Source organism: Orcinus orca, chromosome 14 (assembly GCF_937001465.1).
Source record: "Orcinus orca chromosome 14, mOrcOrc1.1, whole genome shotgun sequence".
Lineage (NCBI taxonomy): Eukaryota > Metazoa > Chordata > Mammalia > Artiodactyla > Delphinidae > Orcinus > Orcinus orca.
The window spans coordinates 64,800,023-64,822,375 of record NC_064572.1 but is presented as its reverse complement, the minus strand read 5'-3'; the positions used below and the strand labels follow the sequence as shown (position 1 = coordinate 64,822,375).

Sequence of the window (22,353 nt, the reverse complement as noted above, 5' to 3'; positions counted from 1 at the left end):
CGGCTAGCTCTGGTAATGTTTTTCCTATTTGCCTTTGGAAATGAGCAAAGCTTAAGGCAGATCTCCTGTCCTAAGGAAGCCAGCTCCGAGACACAGACTTTTCTGCTCAGACATCAGCCAAAATTAAATTGTACACGTTACAGAATAGATGAACTTTGAAAATATTATGCTAAGTGAAAAAGGTCAGACATAGAAGGCCACATACTGTGTGATTCCATCTACATGAAATGTCCAGAATAGGTAAATGCATAGAGACAGAAGATAAATTAGGGGCTGCAAGGGGCTGGGGGATGAGGGTAATGAGTGACTACTAAGGAGTACAGTTTCTTTCAGGGGTAATGAAAATATTCTGGAATTAGGGAGTAATGACAGCTGCACAACATCGTGAGCATGCTAAGAAACACTGAACTGTACGCTTTAAAAGGATGAATTTTATGTCACGTGAATTATATTTTAATTTTTTTAAATGGGGGGAAAATCAAATTGCAGCCGGTACCCTGACCTCAGGGAGGAGGCCCTTTCCCTTTAGAGCAGTGGTCCTTCAAAGGGGTCCCCAGACTGACAGAATCAGCATCACTGGGAAACTGCCAGAAATACAAATTCACCGGCTCCAACCCAGACCCACATAATTAGAAATTCTAGGAATGAGGCCCTATAATCCATGTTTTGAGAAGCCCTCCAGGCGAACCTCATGCATGTTCTTAAGGACCATTACTCCAGAGGAGGGGAAACTCTTTGTGTAAAGGGCCAGACAGTAAATATTTCAGGCTCTGCATGCCACATACACAGGGTCTCACATATTCTTTTTCTTTTTCACAACTTCTAAAAAATGTAAAGGCCATTCTTAGTTCCCAAACACACAAAAACAGATACCAGGCAGATTTGGACCCTTGAGCCGTGGTTTGCCAACTCCCTGCCCCCCCTCCCCTGGAGCAACACACTCCCACATTGGGAGATCTCTGGAGCCTCAAGTAAAGACAGGTGGATTTTTCCTCCATAATAAGGGAGATGCACAGTGGCCTCGGGGCACCAGACAGGTTCCCCTTATAGTTGTGATACCCTCCTCCACGCCAAGGCCAAAGTAAAACCAGATCCTGCTTTCCATCCAGGCTTTATTAACTCAGTGTGCAGACAGTTCGCTGTGTTCTTTCAAGAAATGCATTCGATTCACAGTGATATCCTTTGATCGGTCAGTAAATTCTACTACACAAAACTCATACAGACATGGCCCCAGGTCAGCCACAACAGCCCCCTCTCCCCCAAGGGCCTGAGAAATCACCTAGAGCAGCCAGGCTGGGAAGGGCGAGCGGCTGCGCTTTGCTGTGTGTCCTTTAAGGCTCTTTGGTCCTGGTTGATTTCCTCTCAGAGGCATCCAAATAAAACTTCCCTTTCCTATTCAGTACACACCAGTCTTTCTTTGGTGTTTAACCCAACGGGCTGAGGAAGGGAGGTAGCCAGGAAATTATACCCACTAACATGTGCAGTTAATGCCTACCTACATCCTTTTTACTCGGTCAGTGGATTTATCTTTTAGACCCAGAGAAATAGAATCGGATATGATTTTAGGGGCAGGAGAACAAAGCCAGTGTCAACAGGTAGGGCTTGAAGCACCACAAAACTCTGCTGCCTCACACAATGTCCTTTTTTTTTTTTTGCACTAAAACTCCTGGGTGCCTGATAAACCCAAGTTTAGCAAGACTCCCAGAGAACCTTTCTGACCAGGGGGCCCTGGGGAGGAGAGTGGGGAAGAGCAAAGAGGAGCCCCAAGGTGACCCGGCCTCTTCCCTCCCGCTTCCCGAAGGAGCCAGAACTACACAGGTGAAAGGTTCCCTTGCCTGAGAGCCGATGAGGAGGAAGAGAAGAGGGGCCCTTCCTCAATCCTGGCTGGAACCAGAATCCTAAAGGTTTCCTAACTTTTCCAAACGGTTTGCATGAGTGTCACCCCCAGGTCTCAGCACCTTCTCCCTGAGGGGGTCTCAGCTCCTGGTCTCCAGGGGACAGGGGTTAGGGGAGAGCAGAAAAAAGACTTGGCCTCTCTCCCCTTGTTCACGTTTATCCCCTGGAGTCCAATAAACCCAGGTGCCTGGGTAGAAGCATGAGGCATCCTCCCACCCCCACCCTCGTCCCCCCAAATCCACCCTGGCCTACAGGCCCTGTTGGCAAAGAGGAATGAGGCACGGGAATCCACAGTGGCTAAGGAGGAGCTGGTAAATATGGGTATGGACTGGTCCTTGCTGGGGTGGGGCATTTAGAGACCCTTATTGAAGTAGACATAAGGCACAGGTTCTCCATACTTGGCCTTGATAGTGTCTTGGAGCTCTGGTTCCAGATAGGAAACTGGCAATTCACTGAGAAGAGAGAAGGGGCTTATAAGTGTGCCACCTGGACGAGCAGCAAATTACCCTCAGATAAAATCCAACTCAGATGCCGCCTCTAAGAAGCCCTTGCCCATTTTCCATCAGAATTATTAATGACCTCCGTCCACTACAGTATGTTGCTTTTACTTCTATTGAGCCCTGACTTCATCTCCCTGGTGCTAAACTTCCGTCTTCTTCGAGATTACAAGCTCGGTGCTCAGAACACAGGAGATGTGTAGCAGGTGACTACGGAGCTGAGAGTACTAGGGAAAGGGAAACGGGCATCTTCTCCGTATCTATTCAAGCTATGCCTGGTCTCCTGGAGCTAGTACTCCGCCTCACCCCCACCACCCCAGTCTGATGCTTACCTTCCCTTTGCCGTCATCTCTCCTCACCCACCTCCTCTGCTCTCTGCACCCACCCCCCAGGACACGCAAGGGAAGCGGAGAGGTCGAAGCCGTCCACACTCTGGCAAACATCAGCCAGAGTGAGTACCTACCCTCTTGTTCAATTTCAAAGACCAGATCCAGCCAGGGAGATGGATCTAGTAACTCAACCAGCAGGGACAGAAAGTCTCTTATTGTTCCCCCACCTTCTCTCCAAGGCAGCCTTTGCTCCACTGGAAGTGAGCAACTCATCCCTCTGCCCCTTGGAGCTCTGTTTCAGTTTACCATTCACCTGGGGTCAAGAGGCCCAGCGTTTAGACTGACAGGTACTTGTCCTTGGACAGATGCCTCCCTGCCTGCCCCTCCCTCTCTCCTTCGGGACACCAGGCAGGTCAGGGAGACCAGGGACAGGGTGTTCAGTAAAACCAAGTGAGGAATGAACAGCTGATACCATTTCTGCGGGAACAGCCCACATGCCACTGGCACCATGAAGATGAGGCTGGAAGAAAGGAGAAACCAAAGCATTAGGGGGTGTCCGGCATCTCACAGAGCCACCCACACCCCATCACTGAGCCCCTCAAAGGAAGGGGGAGCCGGCACCAAAGCTCCTCTCCCTCCAACCCTTCTCCTGGTCTCTTGGTGCCTGGAGACTCACTCTAGCACAGGACAGAATCAGCCCCCCCTACACTCCCCCTCACACCCCACCCACCCATCACTCAAGCAGATGAAGAAGGTAATGGAGTCACCAGGGAGTGTGGGCAGCAGCCCTAATGACCACAGGCAATCCCTGACGTATAGGGAAAGCAGCGAGGGGCGTGAACGCAGGGTCCTGCTCCTGTACTCACTGAATGCCCGAGCTGTTGGAGAACAGTGAGGGCAGAGCTTCTCAAACTTCACTGGGCATGCAAGGAACTCGAGGAGCTTGTTCAAATGTGACGCTAATTCAGTAGGTCTGGGAAAGGGCTTGAGAGTCTTTATTTCTCACAAGTTCTCAGAGGATGCGGATCCAGGACCATGTTTTACAGGATTTGGGAATCTAACAGACCTAGGTTCGTGTCCCAGCTCTGCCACTTCCTAGCTGTGCAATCTTGGGCAAGTTCCCTCTGAGACGGCAGAGGGGTACTTACTCTGCACGGTTACCGTGAGGATTAAATGAGATAACATGTGTGACACATCCAGCCCATGGTAACTGCGCCCTCAATGGGAAATCAGTTAGCAGAAGACAGCCTGGCATAATGTTAGACCTGCTAAGGATCCAACTGCAGCTCCAGCAATTACCAGCTAGAGACGCGTGGGCAAGTTTCTTCATCTGGGAAAGGAGATGATGACAGTATGTACACCTCGAGGGCCGAGGGAATAGGCGGAAATATAGACGTGAAACATCAACACAGTGGCGGCACACAGAAAACATCCAATGCATGTTAGCTTTGGTTGCTGTCATTAGCCTCATGGCCTCACAAAGCATGAGTAATGCTGGGACATGTCCAGTCAAGGGCAGGCACCTAAGAACGCTGCCAGGACTTATGGTGCTTCCCTCCCATGCGAGGCTGGGACACTTGACGGGCCCAGGCTCTGCTGTCATTTTCGATGGCTCATCTTTTTGGATGTATTGAGATATAACTGACATGTAACACTGTGTAAGTTTACCACCGGCGTGAGCTAACCCCTCTATCACATCACATAATTCATTTCGTTTTTGTGGTGGGATGATCTCATCATTTTTGTCTCTTCTCTAAAACTACTGAAGACCTAAGGTCAGAGGGGAGACCCTGGGACAGAAGGACCCCCAAGGGTTCCACTTTCCACTCCAGTATGTGCACAGTGCCAGCCTGGCGCCCTCAGAAAGAAGCGGTGAGAGCGCACCAGAGGGGCCACAGGCGTGAAAGTCCGGGCGCTTTTGAAGTCAGGTAAAGGAGTACATGTTTTCCAACATGAGTGACACAAGAAGACAGATCTTGGGCACCCCCACCACAGAACCCCAAACCGAGAAAATATGGTAACTCACAAACACCCGGACAGCAGAACCTGCAATGGGGCGTGCAGCACCCGGATTCTCTGCACAGAAACAGACAAAAGAGAGACCCACGTGGGACTTACATACTTCGAGGTGAAACCCACGCTGGTCACCCTGCTAGAAACCTGCAGGCGGGAAACCCTGGCTCTGCAGGGTGGGGAGGGGGCTCTCCTTGCTCTCGGCAGACAAGGCCGAGAACTGGGCAGCCAGCGGGCACCGGGATGGGCCCTACTTGAATGAGGTGCAGGGTGGGAGCAAGAGGGAAGGGTAAGACGGTCAGGAGCCCCCAGCACATATGTGTTCTGGGCAGGGAAGATGCAAAGGAGAATCCGCTCACCTTCATGCAGCGCAGTTTCTCCAGCCTTTCCATGACGACCGGCAGCAGGACTGGAAGAAACCAGGGGAAAGGCTGTGAGACTGCCCCCCAGATCCCTTTCCGAAGTCGGATCACAGACTGATTCTCCCTCCTTCCCAAGAAGTTCCAGAAAATACTTTTCATTTGTGAGAAGAATGGAAGACTGTAGGCATGGCCACGCCCCACCCCTCCCCCAAGTCCTGACAGAAGGTGCTTCCCAAACTCCTCAACCTGCACACCTATAACAACAGGAGGACAAGTACCGCAGGCCCAGAGCACCCTTCTCAAAACTATCTTTGAAGCAAGTTTTGTATCCTGCTCTGTAACATGCACCTGCTGACAGCAAAACCAGGGCAGGGGACTTATTTTTCTCTACCATTGTCTCCCCAGCACCCCACACTGTGTCCAGCACATTGAAGGAACTTAAGGAATATTTGTTAAATGAAAATAACTTTCTCCACCAAATCTCTGATTAACTGACATTCCAGGAATTACAGTGTGGCTCTCCCGTGGCTCTTGGCACTCAAGCAAACCAGTTTGAGAAGCATGTCTATAGAGGCTGAGGTCCCACCCCCCACCCGAAGTGTGGATGAGGTCTCCATCCCTTGTTCCAGGGTCCCCCAGGATGGGAGGGCTTCCCCATCTTACTCATGCCAGGGGCTGCCATGGTGATCCGAGAAATAACCACTTGGGTGATGCCTATGGCCGCAGCTCTCTGAGGGCAGAAAAGAGTAAGTTGTCAGGAATGAGCTTATCCAGTATCCACAGGCTGCACCAGAGGGCTGGGTCAGGGTCAGGGTCAGGGTCAGGGTCAAGGCCAAGTCTGAGCTGGTAAAGAGGAAGGGATGGACCTGTCAGGGGTTGAGTGACCTCACTTGACCCTCTCCCACCCAGCCACATTTTTATGGCTTCAGGACCAGAAACGATGGAGAAAAGACATGAACAGAGATATGGAGGGAAGATCGATGGGGAAGGAGGATGAAGTCAGGGAGAAGTTTTCTCAACCCTATAGTAGAGCCCAGGCCTGCTCTGACCACGAAGAACAGGACAGGGTCTGAGAGGGAACTCCCTCCTCCCACTCCAAAGGCAGGCCTCTGCTCACCCGGGAATGACCAATCTCATTGTGGTTCCTGTCCTTCACGCAGATGCCCTGGATGAGTTCCCTAAACACAGACAGGAGGTGCTGGATATGGGAAAGGGGTGCTGGAAGCCTGCCAGTGATGTGACACACCAGGGGACCAAGGCCAGGGCACTCAAGCTCTAGAAAGCCACCTCCTGCAGCTGGCCCTTGGAGCGCCCTTCCCCACTCCAGAGAGTGGTATCCAGCCGTGACCTAGGGCAGAGGCTCAGAGAGCTAGCACTGGGCCCCAACGGCCTAGGCTGAATCCGGAAACTGCAGAGCAAGTGTATGAACTTGAGCAAGTTCCCTAATCCCTCTAAAGACACAGTTATCCGCATCTGCAAAATGGGGATAATCATGGCACCCACTTCATGGGACCTGGTGAGGATTAAACAAGATAATGCCTGCAAAGTGCTAAGTCCAGTGCCTGACACAGTGACTGCTCCCAAACAGGAGCTGTTGGTCTCAGGCCAGTGCTTGACAGCACTGTATCCAAGACCAGGTGGCTGGTGGGGACTCATTCATTCGTTGGAAGGAGCAACTGGATGGGGGGGGGGGGCGGGAAAGAGGAGGCGAGCAGTGTGCATGCAGGACTACTCTGTGGTGTGCTCTTTCTGCAAGGGCAGTTGTGATCACTTTCCATTTGCTACTAATCCCAAGAAAATGTGCCTTATAGATACTGGTGATGACGAGGAAGGCACTGATGGAAACAGGGGCAGCAGTAGCTAACGCTTAACGCAGCATTTTCTTACAGTCCAGGCGCTATTTGGGGCGCTTTACCTCTACTACATCATTAAATTTTATAACAGAGGAACACCTATACTTTCTCTAGTCAAGAAACAAGAGCTGTGAGACACAGCTGGTTTCTCCTTTCACCTTTCCTGCTGTGACGCTTACAGCCTGGTGCCTGGAAAACATCTATCTGCCCCTCTGGCTTCCTCAAAGCTTCTTGGTTCTGTTATATCTTTGGACACCTCGCTCTGCTGCGTTTCATTCTGTAAGACATCCCCAGGGCCTTAGAAGTAGGCCGAGTCCACAACTTAAAGACAGTTGCAGTTGAAAGGACATGAGCTGGTGCCAAACCCCACAGGTCCTCGCTAATGCCCCACCCCTGCTCCCCATCACCCACAACACACATCACAGATGAAACCTAAGTCACCCTCCACTCCTGCAGCCATCACTGTTGGAGCCGCCAGTCCTCAGGGAACTTTCAGAAGCGCAGCTCGGCTGCCCTCCCCACACCCACCTCAGCCCCAACGAGCCCCCTCACTGCCTTGGTTTCTTGCCTTTCCCCTGCTAGCCTCACGGTCTGTAGGGAGGAAAAGGGATCCCTGTACTCACTGCTGTCGCATCATTGGGATGTTGACACAGTTAGCCGCAGCCACACTGGCAAAAGGCACCCAGCGGCCCACCAGGGGCGGGGCTCTCTGTGGGAGAAGAGAACAATGAGAGTAGGTCAGGCTCCCTGGAGATGGGGGTGGAAGGGGCTTCAGGAAGATAGAGCAAGAAATCAGCCCTCGCTACTGCCACGCATCCTGACACTCAGTCGGGGAACCCAAACTCCCTCAAAGGCCCGAGAAAGACCAAATGGGCGCAGCCCTGCTGAATTTCCCACTACTTGGCTGGGCTCTGGCCAAACCCAACTCATCCAGACCGGAAACGGCCCCTGCCTGGTAAAAAAAAGTTTTCCCTAGGACTTTGCTGCCGCCTAGTGGCCACCATGCCCACAGCAACCCCAGACGGTACCTTTGTCAACGTGTTCATGCCCACAGCAGTGGCCACCGCAGCGGTTGTGGCAGTGACGTAGGAAACGGCCATCTGCCTAGTGGAGGAGAGAAGATGTTTGGGAGCGGGGACCCTAGCTGGCTGAGGGCAGGACGATGGCTTGAGTGATAAAGGCTAGAAATGTGGCTTCATGCCTGAGAAGCTCATGTGATCTGTCCCCAGCATCACCTTGTGATCTCCCCCCAACTCACTCAGCTGCTCCAGTCCCCTTGGCCTCCTTTCAGTACTTTAAACACACCAAATGCCTTCCTGCTCAGAACCTTTGCATGTTGCTGCTCCCTATCCAGGGAATTCTTCCCTGGGCTCTTGCATGGCTAAATCCTTCTTTCAAAACTCAGCTGAAATGCCAGCTCTGCGGAAAGGACTTCCCTGAACAGCCTATCCACACAGATGCCCCTCTGCTGTTCTCTGTCTTGTTATCTATTTATTTCCTTAATGGCAGCAATCACAGTCTGACATTATTACGCTTGTTTTCCTTTTTTTTTTTTTTTGGCTGCGCCATGCGGCATGTGGGATTCGGGATCTTAGTTCCCTGACCAGGGATCAAACCCGTGCCCCCTGCATTGGGAGCATGGAGTCTTAACCACTGGACCACTACGGAAGTCCCTATGCTTGTTTTCTTAAAAGACCTTCAACTCTAGGGCTTCCCTGGTGGCACAGTGGTTGAGAGTCCGCCTGCCGATGCAGGGGACACAGGTTCGTGCCCCAGTCTGGGAAGATCCCACATGCCGTGGAGCGGCTGGGGCCGTGAGCCACGGCCGCTGAGCCTGCGCGTCCCGCAGCAGGAGAGGCCACAACAGTGAGAGGCCCACGTACCGCAAAAAAAAAAAAAAACACCTTCAACTCTAGAGAGCACACATGTCTTACTCAAATGTATCCCTGGCACCTAGAACCATGCCCAGCACCTAATACACACTCAAGAAATATTTGTAGAATGAATGAATGAATGAGTGAATGAATGAATGTTGAATTGGTCTAGGAAGAAGATACTCTCCTAGTCAGCCTAATACTTCCAAACCCTGAAAAGGGAGACCTGGTCACTTGCCCAGGGCAGGTCCCACCCAGGGAGGACTGACGGCCCTGGAACCTTTTAGAAGGGCTGTTCCCCTGGAGGCAAGAGGACAGCCACCTGCTCCAGGCCCACATGGATGGCCTGGGGTTCAGGTCTCCTACCTGACCGACGTGGGGGAAGCTGCATTCCTGTTGGTGTAGTTGACTAAGGCATTGAAGGACTGGTTCACCCACTGCCAGAAGATCACTGCCGGTATCGTCCTACCAGGAGGGGGGCCCGGAGAGGCAGAGAGGAGGATAGAAAGAGGGTTTGGGGCACACCAGTCAAACCACGTTACCTGCCGCTCCCCAAGCTGTTCCCATGCTGTTTCCTGCAGCTGGGCTCTTTTGCACAGGCTGTCCCTCTGACTGGAGCATCCGCACCCCCTAACCTTTCCATACATGGCTGAATCCTGCTCTGTTGAGAGATCTCTTCTTCCTTGGAACCTTCCCAACCCTTCCCCTGCCCTTCCTGAGACACAGTTAGTCATTCTATGCTCTCTGCTCCCACCGCCCCATATTCTACCCCTAACCTACCACTTGGCAAGCTGGATGATAACTATCTACTTCTTGGTCTCAACAAAATTGGGCCCCCCTTGAAGGGAGGGACTAGTCTTTATACTCCCCACACCTGGCCCAAGGCCTGGCTCAACAACTGGGTAACTGAATGCGTGGGGGAGAGAGGGGGGAGAGGGAAGAGAGAAAGGGGGAACAACAGAGAAAGTTTCTCTCCCCAACTGGGCTGAAAGGGTATCCCAATATTTTTACTTGGATGTTACATTATAAAAATACATTAAATTCATTGTTGAATAAGTACTTTTTAAAGAGGGAATTAGAATAGCTCATCCGTTGAGCACTCTTGAGAGGCCTGCCTCAGTTTACACAGCCAGGCACCACTACTTCCTGGCTGTGTGAACTTGGTCATATAACCTCTCCAGAACCTCAGTTCTTCATCTATAAAATGGAGATGAAAATAGTACCTCTCTGTAGGGTTGTTGAGATTAAATGAGGTGATAACATGCAAAGAATTTAACACAGTGCCTGGTAGCTGGTCAGGGATCCATAAAGACGGCTATTACTATCACCCTACTGTGGCTCCCTGCCTAACAGGTCCATGCGGCTGCACCTGGCGCTGCCTTGCTCCCGGGTCGCACCTGTAGAACTGGAGCATGAAGCCCGTGATGATCATGCCGCCAGGGACCTGGAAGGACATCCGCCCAATGACGTTCATTTTGTCCCCGGTGTCAGGGTGGAAGGCCGAGTCGTACAGCTTCTTGGCATAGAGCAGCTGCTCCACTCGCGTGCCTGGGGGCACAGTCCCCATCCTGCCACCAAGGACCACAGGCGGTGTTACCTCCTGACCCCTGGCCCCTCGTCTTCCGTTTCCACCTCATCCCTAGGGCACCCACCAACGTCGCCCCAGTGCCCCCAGCCCACTCCCCTAACCGCTCACCTGCTCTTCTCCACCATCACTTTGGCCCAGTCCAGCTCCCACTCTGGTACCAGGACGGTGCGGGGGTCCGTGACATTGAAGAAATGCTTCACCCGCCCTAGGAAAGTGCACTGGTCCCAACGGGGGGCATCGATATTAAAGCCAGACAAGTCAGCCTCCATCCTGCTCACACATAAAACTGTGGACTTCAGGAACAGAGGAAAAATGAAGATTGCCCTCAAAGCCTGCCCTGGAGGCCCTTAGCATCTCCCGCTATGGTAGACTGACGGCTCTCACCAGCCGCTAGCGTCATCTGACTCAGCTCAGGAAGGGTCCAGTGAATGGTCACCAGTCTGAGCAACTGGGCACCAACATGTGTTTCCTGAGTGCCTGCTGGTGGCCAGCCTGGCGCTTGATCATGCTGTGGGCGAGGCTGGGGAAAGGGACAGTACAGTGCCTGTCCTTGGGGAGCTGAGTCTGACTGGGGAGCAAGAGCCCACCTGTGGAACAACAGATAATACATACAGCAACAATAAGCACGGGAGATGAGAGGGAGCTGAGAAGGGGGGACACAAAAATCAAGGGGGGCTTCCCAGAAGAGGTGGAATGTGAGTGAAGCCCCAGAAGGTAGGACAGATCTATCTGAAGGAGGAAGAGGCATGGGATCACACTGAAAGTAGAAACAATCCCTGATAAAGATGGAGAGGACAATGGCATGATCACCTTCAATTCAGTGGGGGGGGGGGGGGGGGGCGGGGAGGGTGCATGCCGGCCCTATGAGAGATCCCGGGCCATGGTTGTCGCCCTCAAGGCGTTGCAGAACAGGAGAGAGACAAGTCAGTCAACAAGGACAGTAGTGTGACAATGCTGCTGATGGACACGGGGAGCAGCAGAAAGCCAGAGAAGAGGTACTAAAACCGAGGTGACTCTGCATCTCCTGGTTTGCCGGGGCTTGTTGTCCTGTGGTAATTATTAAAAGCACCCCCTCGACCTCAAAAGTGTCCCAGTCTGGATGATAAATTATAAGATCACCTTATCTAAAATGGATGAGGGATTCTGAACATGCTTTGTGAGAACAAGAAATAAACAATGTTTTGAAGGATGCATGAAAGTCAGATGGATGGAGGAGAGGTACCCCAGACAAGAAGAGGCAGTGTTTAAAGCACACAGTGCACATGGGGACCTGATGACGATGGTGACAACACTAACACTTACTGAGCTCCTACTTGATGCTACACACTCTGCTTGGTGCCTGACGTGCATTTTCTGAATTCATCCTCACCGTAACCCTATAAGATAGAGATACTCTTATGTTTAATGCCATTTTATAGATGAGAAAACCAAGGCACAGGTAAGTAACTTTGCCAAGTCACACAAGCACTTGCCAATACAGAGCCAGGATTTTAATTCAGCCTGACTAACTTCAGAACCCCTGCCTATAATTAGGTTCTGGAATCCATGACTTGAAAAACTAAGGTGGAAAAAAAAAAAAAAAAAACTAAGGCGGGTCTGACACGTGAGGAGCTTGGAAATGGTCACTCCTGTCCTCACAACAAAAAGAAGCTGAACAAACTGAAAACCCACAGCTCTTCTTAGAACCATCAGGGAATTGAGGTCACAGGGCAAACAACTGCCCCTGAACGTGGAGAGACAGGCAGGTACAGAGAATCACAGCTTAGTGGGAACAGAAGCCCACCCCTTGGGGCAAGTACCATAGGAAACTTAAACTGTGATTGACAAATTGCTGGAAGTTCAGTGTGGAGAAGCTTGAGAGTTAAAAATTCCAGGGGGATTCAATCTTTGGTGGCGGTGTGGGGAGACACACTTTTGTGAGTTTTACCTCCAGGAGCCCACCAGGTTCTCAGGCTGAAGATCAGAGAAAAATTCCTTAGTGCTTCGGGCAGGGAGATGGGAAAAGTGGCCCTTCTGAAGTAGACCCAGAGGCCTCTGCGATTTTTAACAAGGCCTGCCCTCAAAGGAGCCTAGCCTGCTTCACCAGAGCCTAACTACCTTGGGTCTCACCAGAACCTAACTGACTTGGGGGAAGAGAAACACCCAACTCCACCCCTTCTAGCTTTCCTATCTCACCTAAAGGGAGTAAGGGGAACCTGAGAAGGACTTGTGAAGGTCCAGGGGCACCTAATCACAGGACTATAGAACACTCCCCCTCCCCTCACACTGTCGGTGGTGTAGGGCTCCCGTATAATAACAGGGAGAACTAACAACAGAACGAACCGCGAGTCTCAGACCTTATTTAAGAAGAGGTGTCTAGAAACCCAAAGACAACAGGGGAGACAAAAACAAGGACACCAGAGGAAATTTAACTTTTGACCCCTACAGCTTTAGCAAACAGTAATCACAACCTAACTCCTTGCCAGAAAAAAGTAAGACCTCACACACATCTGGCTTTCAACAAAAAAGGACAAGGCATCCTAAAAGGCAAAAAACAAAACAAAACAAACAAACAAGACCCCACCGTTTGAAGAGACAGAGCAAGCAAGCATCAGAACCAGATGACAGAGACTTTGGAATTATCAAACCAGGAATTTTAAATAACTATGATTAATCTGCTAAGGATTCCAATGGGAAAGTGGGCAACATGAATGAACAGACAGATGATGGAAGCAGAGAGATGGACACTCTAAGAAAGAACCAAAAGGAAACGTTAGAAACTAAAAATACTGTAACAGAAATGAAAGTGCCTTTGATGGGCTCATCAGTAGGCTTGACATGGCCAGGGAAAGAATCAGTGAGCCTGAATATGTGTCAACAGAAAATTCCCAAGACTTCCCTTGTGGCACAGTGGATAGAGCTCTGTGCTCCCAATGCAGGGGGCCCAGGTTCGATCCCTGGTCAGGGAACTAGATCCCACATGCATGCCACAACTAGGGAGCCCGTAAGCCGCAACTAAGGAGCCCACGAGCCGCAACTAAGACCTAGCGCAACCAAATAAATAAATACATACATAAATATTAAAAAAAAAGAAAAGAAAATTCCCAAACTGAAAAGTAAAGAGAAAAAAAGAATTATAAAAAAACAGAATAGAATATCCAAGAACCTTGGGACAATTACATAAGTTGCAACATACATATAAGAGGAATACCAGAAGGAGAGGAGGAAAAGGAATAGAAGAAATATTTGAAGTGATAATGACTGAGAATTTTCCAAAATTAATGACAGAAACGAAACTAGAGACCCAGGAGGCTCAGAGAACATCAAGCAGGACAACTATCAGAAAATCTGCACCCAGGCATATTATATTCAAACTGCAGAAAATCAGGAAAGAAGCCAGGGCTTCCCTGGTGGTGCAGTGGTTGAGAGTCTGCCTGCCGATGCAGGGGACACGGGTTCGTGCCCCGGTCCAGGAAGATCCCACATGCCGTGGAGCGGCTGGGTCCATGAGCCATGGCCGCTGAGCCTGCGCGTCCGGAGCCTGTGCTCCACAACGGGAGAGGCCACAACAGTGAGAGGCCCGCGTACCGGAAAAAAAAAAAAAAGCTATGGCTTTTGAACTTTTGCCTGAAAATTTCAGGAAGCCATTAAAAGATTTCAAGAAGAGTGACAAGGTGAGATGTGTAGTTTAGAAAGAACAATCTGGGGACTTCCCTGGTGATGCAGTGGTTAAGAATCCACCTGCCAATGCAGGGGACATGGGTTCAAGCCCTGGTCCGGGAAGAACCCACATGCCGCGGAGCAGCTAAGCCCGTGTGCCACAACCACTGAGCCGGCGCTCTAGAGCCCACAAGCCACAAGTGCTGAGCCTGTGTGCCACAACTACTGAAGCCCACATGCCTAGAGCCTGTGCTCCTCAACAAGAGAAGCCACAGCAATGAGAAGCCCGCACACCACAGCAAAGAGTAGCACCCGTTCGCCACAACTAGAGAAAGCCCGCGCACAGCAATGAAGACCCAATGCAGCCAAAAATAAATAAATAAATTTACTAAAAAAAAAGAAAGAACAATCTGGGAAATCATATGAAAGTAAATAGGGTATGGCAGGACCTCACAGGATGCAGATACCAGCTGGAAGCGAACCCCTAACAATCCACGCAAGAAGTGGAGCTCAAATGAACCCAGATGCACCAGAACTGGGAGGAGGATCAAAAGAAGAGAAGCTTTAAAGCAGCAGAATCTGAAGATTTGCTAAGTGATAGGGTCTAGGAGGAATATTCTATCAGTCAGGGCTCAACCACAGAAACAGAACCAATAGGAGATTTTCTATCTATCCATCTACCCATCAATCTATCTACCCACCTACCTCCCTCCTGGAATCTCTAACCTCAGGGTGGCGGGGGCCCAGCCCCCCTTTTTTTTTTTTTTTTTTGTGGTACGCGGGCCTCTCACTGTTGTGGCCTCTCCCATTGTGGAGCACAGGCTCCGGGCGCGCAGGCTCAGCGGCCATGGCTCACGGGCCCAGCCTCTCTGCGGCATGTGGGACCTTCCCAGACCGGAGCACAAACCCGTGTCCCCTGCATCGGCAGGCGGACTCTCAACCACTGCGCCACCAGGAAGCCCCCCAGACCTTTTTTAAAGGGATTCCATCTGATTAGGTCAGGCCACCCAGGATAATCTCCCTTTAGATTAACTCAAAGCCAACCACTTAGGGATTTTAATTACATTTGCAAAATCCCTTCACCACGGTACCTAAATCAGTGTTTGGTCTAATAACTAAAAGAAAGTGTGTGTTTGTTACAAATTGGCTGCTTCTCCCTCAGAGGCCCATCCAACTGGAAATATAGCAGAGAGGGGGTCCTGGGGAGTTTCTCTGGCCTAGCCCAGTTGACCCATCACAAATACCTAGAGTGATACCAGGGTTTCTGACTGGGGCAATAACGTGCTGAGACAGAATATAGAAAAATAGGCTTTAAGGGAGAAAACAGTGAGTTTGACTTTCCTTGTGTTGAGTTTCAAGTGCTATGAGACTTTCTCAAACACAAGAGGCTGCCATCTGTCTCAGCCCCTTTGTAAATATTAGTCCAGGGTGCTATTCCTTCCCCTCTTCACTAAATAACACCTGCTCATCCTTTTTTTTTTTTTTTTAAAGGAATAATTTTCAGATTTACTGCTATATCTTCTACTATGTCATTTGTCTTTTTTTTCTTGAAAAAAAAAATCACCTGAGGATTTTCCACATATATTGAATTACAAGTTTGCAGGCACAGCTTGAGCAAGATTTAAAAAGCTACCCTCTTCAAAGTTTGCTGCCCACTGAAGGGCTGGCAGGCAGGAAACTGGATGTGCTGGAATGCTGAGTTGGAGGACTGACGAAATTCACCAGGAAGCCACTGAGATTCTGGGAAGCTGCTCACAGCGATGCTGAGGGAACTCAATGGGAAGACACCCACACGGGTGCTGCTGAAACTCACTGGGAAGCTGCCTGGTGGGGTGCTGTTGAAACTTGATAATAGGCAAGCACCCAGACACCTGGAAGACTACCCCTTCCTCATCAGTGTTCCTCTGGCGCCCTCTACTGGTAGAGCTTAAAATCATCTCAGAGGGCAAAGGAAAAATGTTTACAACACCAAGTATCATAAAACAGGGCAAAGAAGGGTAGATTTGGAACTAAGGACCAATAACCTATCTGGCACAGATACACAACTTACTTTTTTCGTTTAACATCTTAGAGAATTCTCCATTTGAGATATACAACTCTATCATTCTTTTTAGTGATTATATAATATTCCATGTGCCTAAATTTCATTATTTGATAGACATTTGGGTTATTTTCAGTTTTTCACTGCTATGGTGAGCACCCTTACACACATCACTTTGTGTATATGGCAACTGTATCTTTTTTTTAATGCTGCCTTTTTAAATAAAATTTATTTTGGGTTGTGTTGGGTCTTCGTTGCTGTGCGAGGGCTTTCTCCAGTTGCAGCAAGCAGGGGTTACTCTTCGTTGTGGTGCACGGGCTTCTCATTGCAGTGGCTTCTCTTGTTGCGGAGCACAGGCTCTAGGCACGCAGGCTTCAGTAGCTGCAGCACTTGGGCTGGGTACCTGTGGCACACAGGCCCTAGAGCACAGGCTCAGTAGTTGTGGTGCACGGGCTTGGTTGCCCCGTGGCATGTAAGATCTTCCCGGACCAAGGCTCGAACCCATGTCCCCTGCATTGGCAGGCGGATTCTTAACCACTGAGCCACCAGGGAAGTCCCCATGGCAACTATATCTTTAGGATTGATTTCTAGAAGTGGAATTGCTGGATCAAAGGATATACGTGTTTTAAATGAAGTCTTTATAATACAAACTGATTTTTCACGAGTTGTGTATGATAATGCTGCTTTAGTCAAACTTTCACCAAAATGGGTATTATAAATCTTTTCTTTGTTTGCCAATTTGATGGGGAGAAACAATATTGTTGTTTTAATTTGTATTTTCTTTTTTTAATTAAAAAAAAATTTTTTGTTTTTTTGGCTGCGCCATGCAGCATAATGGATCTCAGTTCCCCAACCAGGGATCAAACCTGTGCCCCCTGCAGTAGGAGTGTGGAGTCTTAACCACTGGACTGCCAGAAGTCCCTAATTTGTATTTTCTTGATTCTTAATGAGATTAAGCATCTTTTCGTATGTTTTTGGCCATTTGTTTTTCTCATTCTGAAAACATTGTCTTTTTAAATTACAGAAGTAACTTTTGTAATAGTTCAGTGCCAAAGTATATAAAGTGAAAATGACAGTGGTTAACATGTTAAAAAAAAATAGCTATCTTCTTGAGTTATACAATCATCTAAATCCAAAAGCACTCACAGACTTGAGCAAACAAAGCCAGTGTTTCATATTAGGGAAAGGAAACATATCGCTGATGGAAGCTGCAGACCTAGTAAAAAATAAATGTTTTATACTAAGTAGTAGAATGAAAGGACACTTCCACCCAAGACCACTACCTCAATAAAGACCCATGGGTTATTACGGCTGCAAAGGAAGTTCACCTCAGAATAAACGGCAGCCTTAAAAGCGGGTGCATTAGCAAATAATTTCAAGGGCTCCCCCCACCCCCAAAAATAGTAGCCTTTTGCTCTGCAGAGACAGTCTGAGTGACCTGCAAGGAAGCACCTACCTGTCCTTCATATCTTCGCTCACACCTCCTTTCCTCAGAGTATCCTCTGAAGGACCCCCTTCCTCCCTCCCATGCAACTAGATCCGCTGCTCTGCTATAAGCCCTCTTGGCTCCATACTTTTCCCCCAGAGCCATGCCAGTCTGTCATGATACTCTGTGGTTTTACATTAATGCCCACCTTCCCCCACTAGGCCATAAGCTCCCTGAACCCAGGAGTTGCGTCCATTTTGCTCACCACCATTGCCTCAACGCCTAGCACAAGAGTTCGAGTATTTGCTAAAAAAGAGGTCCAGTTGGTCAGCAATTGGATATTTAGGCTTAAAGCCCAGCATGGAGATTTGGGTTAGGAGTAAAACAGTGAGGGAGCAGCACGGGGGTGGCGGATAGTTTAAGATAAAGTTTTCCAAGGAGAATACACAGACTGGGAAGAGCAGCGATCCAAGGACATACCCTGAAAAACCACTATATTTAAGAGGTAACCCAACAAAAAGATGAGAAAGAACAACCAGAGAGGTGTGGCAGGCAGGAGAAGCCAACAGATGAGGCAGAGCGAGAGAGGCAATCAAGTTTTAGATTGTCTGTTAGGGTGGGAGAGACTTCGGCAAGCTGATGGCTCAGGGTGAGCCACTTCCCCAGGAGGGAGGAGAGGCCCACTGCGGTGGTTCCGCAGCACCCCTGGGGGGCCCTGGCTCCGTGACTCAGTGGCAACCTCTCGGGGCAAGTCAGACGGCCCACAGCAAGAGCCCACTGCCAGGACTCCGGCTTCCCCCTCTCCCACCCCACCACAGAGCCCACGAGAAAGCTCCGGGCTCTGCCCTTTGGGGACAGACTGACTCGGCTCCTGCAGGCTGGTCCAAAGACCAAAGACATTTCACCCAGTCCCAACTGAAGCCAGGGGTGGGAGGAGGGGAAAGAGTTCACCTCCCTTCACTCTACAGAAAGGAAAAGGAGTTGGCCTTGGCTTACAGAGACCCACACTCCCACCGGATACAGACAGTCCCAAATGCTATGCCTCCCCCTCAACACACACACACACACACACACACACACACACACACTTCTCAGCCAACCCTCTCCACCCTCAACCCAACAATCCAACATTGGAAAGTCCTCTGACTTTCACAATGGAAGCATTTCTACCATGAGGGGGTAATCATTTGCTAAATCATGCAAGAACCTTTGCCTTCATTACCAAGGTCAGGATAGGAACTGCCCAGTCCTGTCTTATGTAAAACATACAGGGAAAAAAATCTAAATTCTATGTCTCAACTTTTCCCCCCACGCAATGGCCCCCAATGGGGGCAGTTCCGTAACTCCTTCAGGGCAAACTCAAGCCCTTCTGTCACATACTCCCATAGCATCCTGTCCTCCTTTGAAGCAAGCTGGGTTTTTGTAATTGTCACTTTCTTGTTATTTACAGTTATCAGCATAAAATTTGCCTCCCCTAACAGACTATAAGGTTCACGCTATGGCCCTCATCTGCCCTCTAAAAGCACTTACTGCCTGCCTGAAATACATTCCAACTTATTCTTGGGTTCTCTGGGCAACAAGGATGTCCCCCCTTTTTTTTTTTGTCAAACTAAGAACCTGCCTTGGTTACAGAAGCTTTCTTTCACGAAGCTGCAAATTGTCTACCCCTCTTATACTGAGTCCTACTGGTCTTAAGTTTTCTTCAACAGTTATGATCCCTCTTCCTACACGAACCATATCTAATACTTCCTAAAAAGGTGACTATTACATCCAGGGTTCTGCTACAGGTAACAGGGGGAGGTGGAAATCAAACAGGTGACTAACCAATACCTCCCTTTCCTTCCAGGATTAGAGAACGTCACGGCTCACAGACATTAGGGATCTCAGCTTACAGATGAGGAAACTGATGCCTAGGAAGGTTCACATGGATTGAGCCAGCATGGTGAGCATTTGTGGCACATGTGGTCCTACACTGTGGCAGATATAAATGTGAATAGATCCAGTCCTGTTTATCCAAAGATTGACAACAGCTAGGGCCATATTTTCCCAAGGTTACAAGGCTTAGACAGGAATTCCCTAGAGGTCCAGTGGTTAGGACTCTGCCCTTCACTGCTGAGGGTGCGGTGTGAAAAAAAAAAAAAAAAAAGACCACAGGTTACAAGGCTTAGGGTCACCTAGATAGGTCCTCTATCCACTACAGGGTGCTTGTCTCGAGAAAGAGAAAGAAAGAGAGGGAGGGGGGCTTCCCCGGTGGTGCAGTGGTTGAGAGTCCGCCTGCCGATGCAGGGGACACGGGTTCATGCCCCGGTCCGGGAAGATCCCACATGCCGCGGAGCGGCTGGGCCCGTAAGCCATGGCCGCTGAGCCTGTGCGTCCGGAGCCTGTGCTCTGCAACGGGAGAGGCCACAACAGTGAGAGGCCCGCGTACCGCAAAAAAAAAAAAAAAAAAAGAGAGGGAGGGAAGAAGGGAAAAGATTTAAAAAAATGATATAACCTACTTACCTCTCCTGAAGTAATGCTTGTTCTTCCAGGGAGAGCTGATTTTCTCTGGCAGACAGTATCAGAGTCTGGAAAACAAGCTTCCGAACCTCTTCTGTTGTATCCTTTTGCAAGTGCGGGGGAAGTACCCAAGATCTTCCCATTTGAAACCCCAAGTAGGGAGAAAAACAAAATGTCATCGCTTGTACTCCCATCAGAGGAAGATGGGAGTCAAAGACTCAAGAAGTTCAGACACAGGGCTTCCCTGGTGGAGCAGTGATTAAGAATCCGCCTGCCAATGCAGGGGACACGGGTTCGAGCCCTGGTCCAGGAAGATCCCACATGCCGTGGAGCAGCTAAGCCCGTGCACCACAACTACCGAGCCTGCGCTCTAGAGCCTGCGAGCCACAACTACTGAGCCCACGTGCCACATCTACTGAAGCCCGAGCACCTAGAGCCCGTGCTCCGTAACAAGGGAAGCCACTGCAATGAGAAGCCTGCGCACTGCAATGAGAGTAGCCCCCACTCGCCACAACTAGAGAAAGCCCACGTGCAGCAACAAAGACCCAATGCAGCCCAAAAAAATAAATAAAAGAAGTTCAGACACAAAGACCACTGAGATGGCGAGGGCTGGTGTCAAGGCTGCCTAGAGCAAGTTGGAGAATGAGACTAATAATTAAACCAGCAGACCCTGGTAGTATATACTTTTGTACAATCATGTGACTCCGAGGCAACCATGATGTTAGACACCAGGCAACTTAGAAAGAGAGGTCTGCTTTGCCTCTTTCACAAAAGAACCAACAGGCTAGAGATGGGTGGATTGAAAAGAGTACATACTCTGAATTAACCATTCACCTTGCACCTCCTTAGTCAAGGTTCTGAACTGAGTTTTCTCTCCAAGCATCTGATGCAGGTATGCAGGTAGCAGATGTTTTTAAAAATACTTTACTTGAATGCATAAAAAGCTAAGGACCATTCAGGGAAAATCTGCCTTCATTCCAATGATCTTAACTAGGCTGAAAAAGCTGCTGTTCATAAAAGCAGCAAAGCCCAAAACCTGGATGAAGCTATTAACAACAGCTAAGCCATGGGACCTCCCTGGCGGTCCAGTGGTTAAGACTCCCTGCTTCCACTGCAGGGATCCCTGGTTCGATCCCTGGTCAGGGAACTAAGATCCCGTATGACGTTCCTCGCGGCCAAAAAATAAAATAATAAAAACTAAGCCCCATATAGCACTTTCTAAGTGCCAGGCAATGTTCTATGTACTTGACATATAATAATCCTCACAAGAACCCAATGAAGTAGGTAAGAGGCACATACACACACACATCTGTAAACCTCCAGGTGTATCATCCATGCCCACACTTTATCTGCTCTTAAAAACTTCTGGATTTACAGAAGTTCCTCCAACATGGACAATACAATGTGGTGTTTAATAATTCCTCAAGAGTCAGAAAGTACTAGGTTCAAGTCCCCACTCTTATCGCTTAAAATAACCAATTTCTAGGGCTGTGAGAATGAAATGGAATCTTGTATGAAAAGCATTTCACCAGGAAGAATGTAATTTCCATGGGGGCAGATTTAGCCCCCTGCTGTGTCTCCAGGGTCTGGAATAGGACCTGGCACAAATGTTATAACTCTTCTTTCTGTCCTCTGCACGGGGAAGGGGTGGGAGGTAGCACCCAGAATCCCTCCCACTGTTTCTTGCCTGTAAGTGCAGGCCCCTTTTTGCCTCCTCCGGGGCTGCAGACGGCGCACCGACCGGTCCAACGTAGATCAACGAAACTATCCTTCCCAAAACGTCTTTCATCCCCGCTATCAGCTCACCCCAGCCCTCAGGGCCAGTCCTCAAGCAGCTTCTTGCCTTCCGACAGGCAGCCTCCCACCACCAGGAGTCCTCCAGCCCGGATTCTAACACAGGTGTGTGGAGATGGGTGCTTAACCCATGACTCCCCCGCCCCTCAGCCCGGCACACGAAGGTGCTGGGGGCCGTAAAGGAGAGGTCCACAGGTAGACCCTTCTCTTGCCACGTGGCTTCGGCAGGTGGAAGCCCAGCCCGCGCTGCAGCCCCTCCTGGGCAGAGTCAGGACAGAAATGCAAGCTCCCTCCGGGATGTGGGGACTGGAGGTATATGTGGCAGGCGGACTCCTCCCAAGACCCCTTACCTGGTCCCGGGAGGAACGCACTGAGACAACTGCTACCAGATGCACCCCGCGTTGGCAGCTTGGCCAGGGTGCACTTCTGGCCTCGGCCCGGGAACCGCCCCTCGCCCCGCCCCCACGCCTCTCCTTCTGGACCAATCACAGGCCGGGTGGCCCCCGCCAGCCACGTGGGCGAGTTTTCACCATTCCCTGGGT

At 49.9% G+C, this 22,353-nt stretch overlaps 2 protein-coding genes across 3 annotated transcripts in view; both read right to left on the bottom strand.

The window, feature by feature from the left end:
* Window positions 1-5,126, bottom strand: part of WBP1L (WW domain binding protein 1 like) — a 76,723-nt gene extending 71,597 nt beyond the window's left edge. The window contains exons 1-3 of one of the 2 annotated variants that reach the window (XM_049696845.1): window positions 5,095-5,126; window positions 4,749-4,798; window positions 3,195-3,242 (exon numbers count right to left, since the gene is read on the bottom strand). In XM_049696845.1, the coding sequence (XP_049552802.1) occupies window positions 3,195-3,218 (24 nt within the window). In that variant the 5' untranslated portion in view covers window positions 3,219-3,242; window positions 4,749-4,798; window positions 5,095-5,126. Of the gene's footprint in view, window positions 1-3,194; window positions 3,243-4,748; window positions 4,799-5,094 lie in introns of those variants that run through there. The other variant, XM_049696851.1, reaches the window with a different exon arrangement.
* SFXN2 (sideroflexin 2) lies at window positions 1,096-22,274 on the bottom strand. Its single transcript, XM_004268524.4, has 13 exons — window positions 22,162-22,274; window positions 20,021-20,097; window positions 10,521-10,705; window positions 10,222-10,392; window positions 9,191-9,289; window positions 7,979-8,054; window positions 7,574-7,659; window positions 6,215-6,275; window positions 5,761-5,827; window positions 5,095-5,144; window positions 4,749-4,798; window positions 3,195-3,242; window positions 1,096-2,348 (listed from the first exon to the last, which is right to left on the bottom strand). The coding sequence occupies exons 3-13, from the start codon at window positions 10,679-10,681 to the stop codon at window positions 2,249-2,251; spliced, it is 969 nt and encodes a 322-aa protein (XP_004268572.1). The 5' UTR covers window positions 10,682-10,705; window positions 20,021-20,097; window positions 22,162-22,274; the 3' UTR covers window positions 1,096-2,248.
* Window positions 22,275-22,353: the final 79 nt, after the last annotated feature.

What these genes read in the sequence shown, in the direction of transcription:
- SFXN2 (XM_004268524.4), bottom strand. Translation starts at nt 10,681, where the DNA reads ATGGAGGCTGACTTGTCTGGCTTTAATATCGATGCCCCCCGTTGGGAC. An exon ending in ATCCCAATGATGCGACAGCA is followed by an intron (nt 6,276 to 7,573) that starts GTGAGTACAGGG and finishes GTCTGTGTTTAG; the next exon opens with GGAACTCATCCAGGGCATCT. An exon ending in ATGAGATTGGTCATTCCCGG is followed by an intron (nt 5,828 to 6,214) that starts GTGAGCAGAGGC and finishes TTCTGCCCTCAG; the next exon opens with AGAGCTGCGGCCATAGGCAT.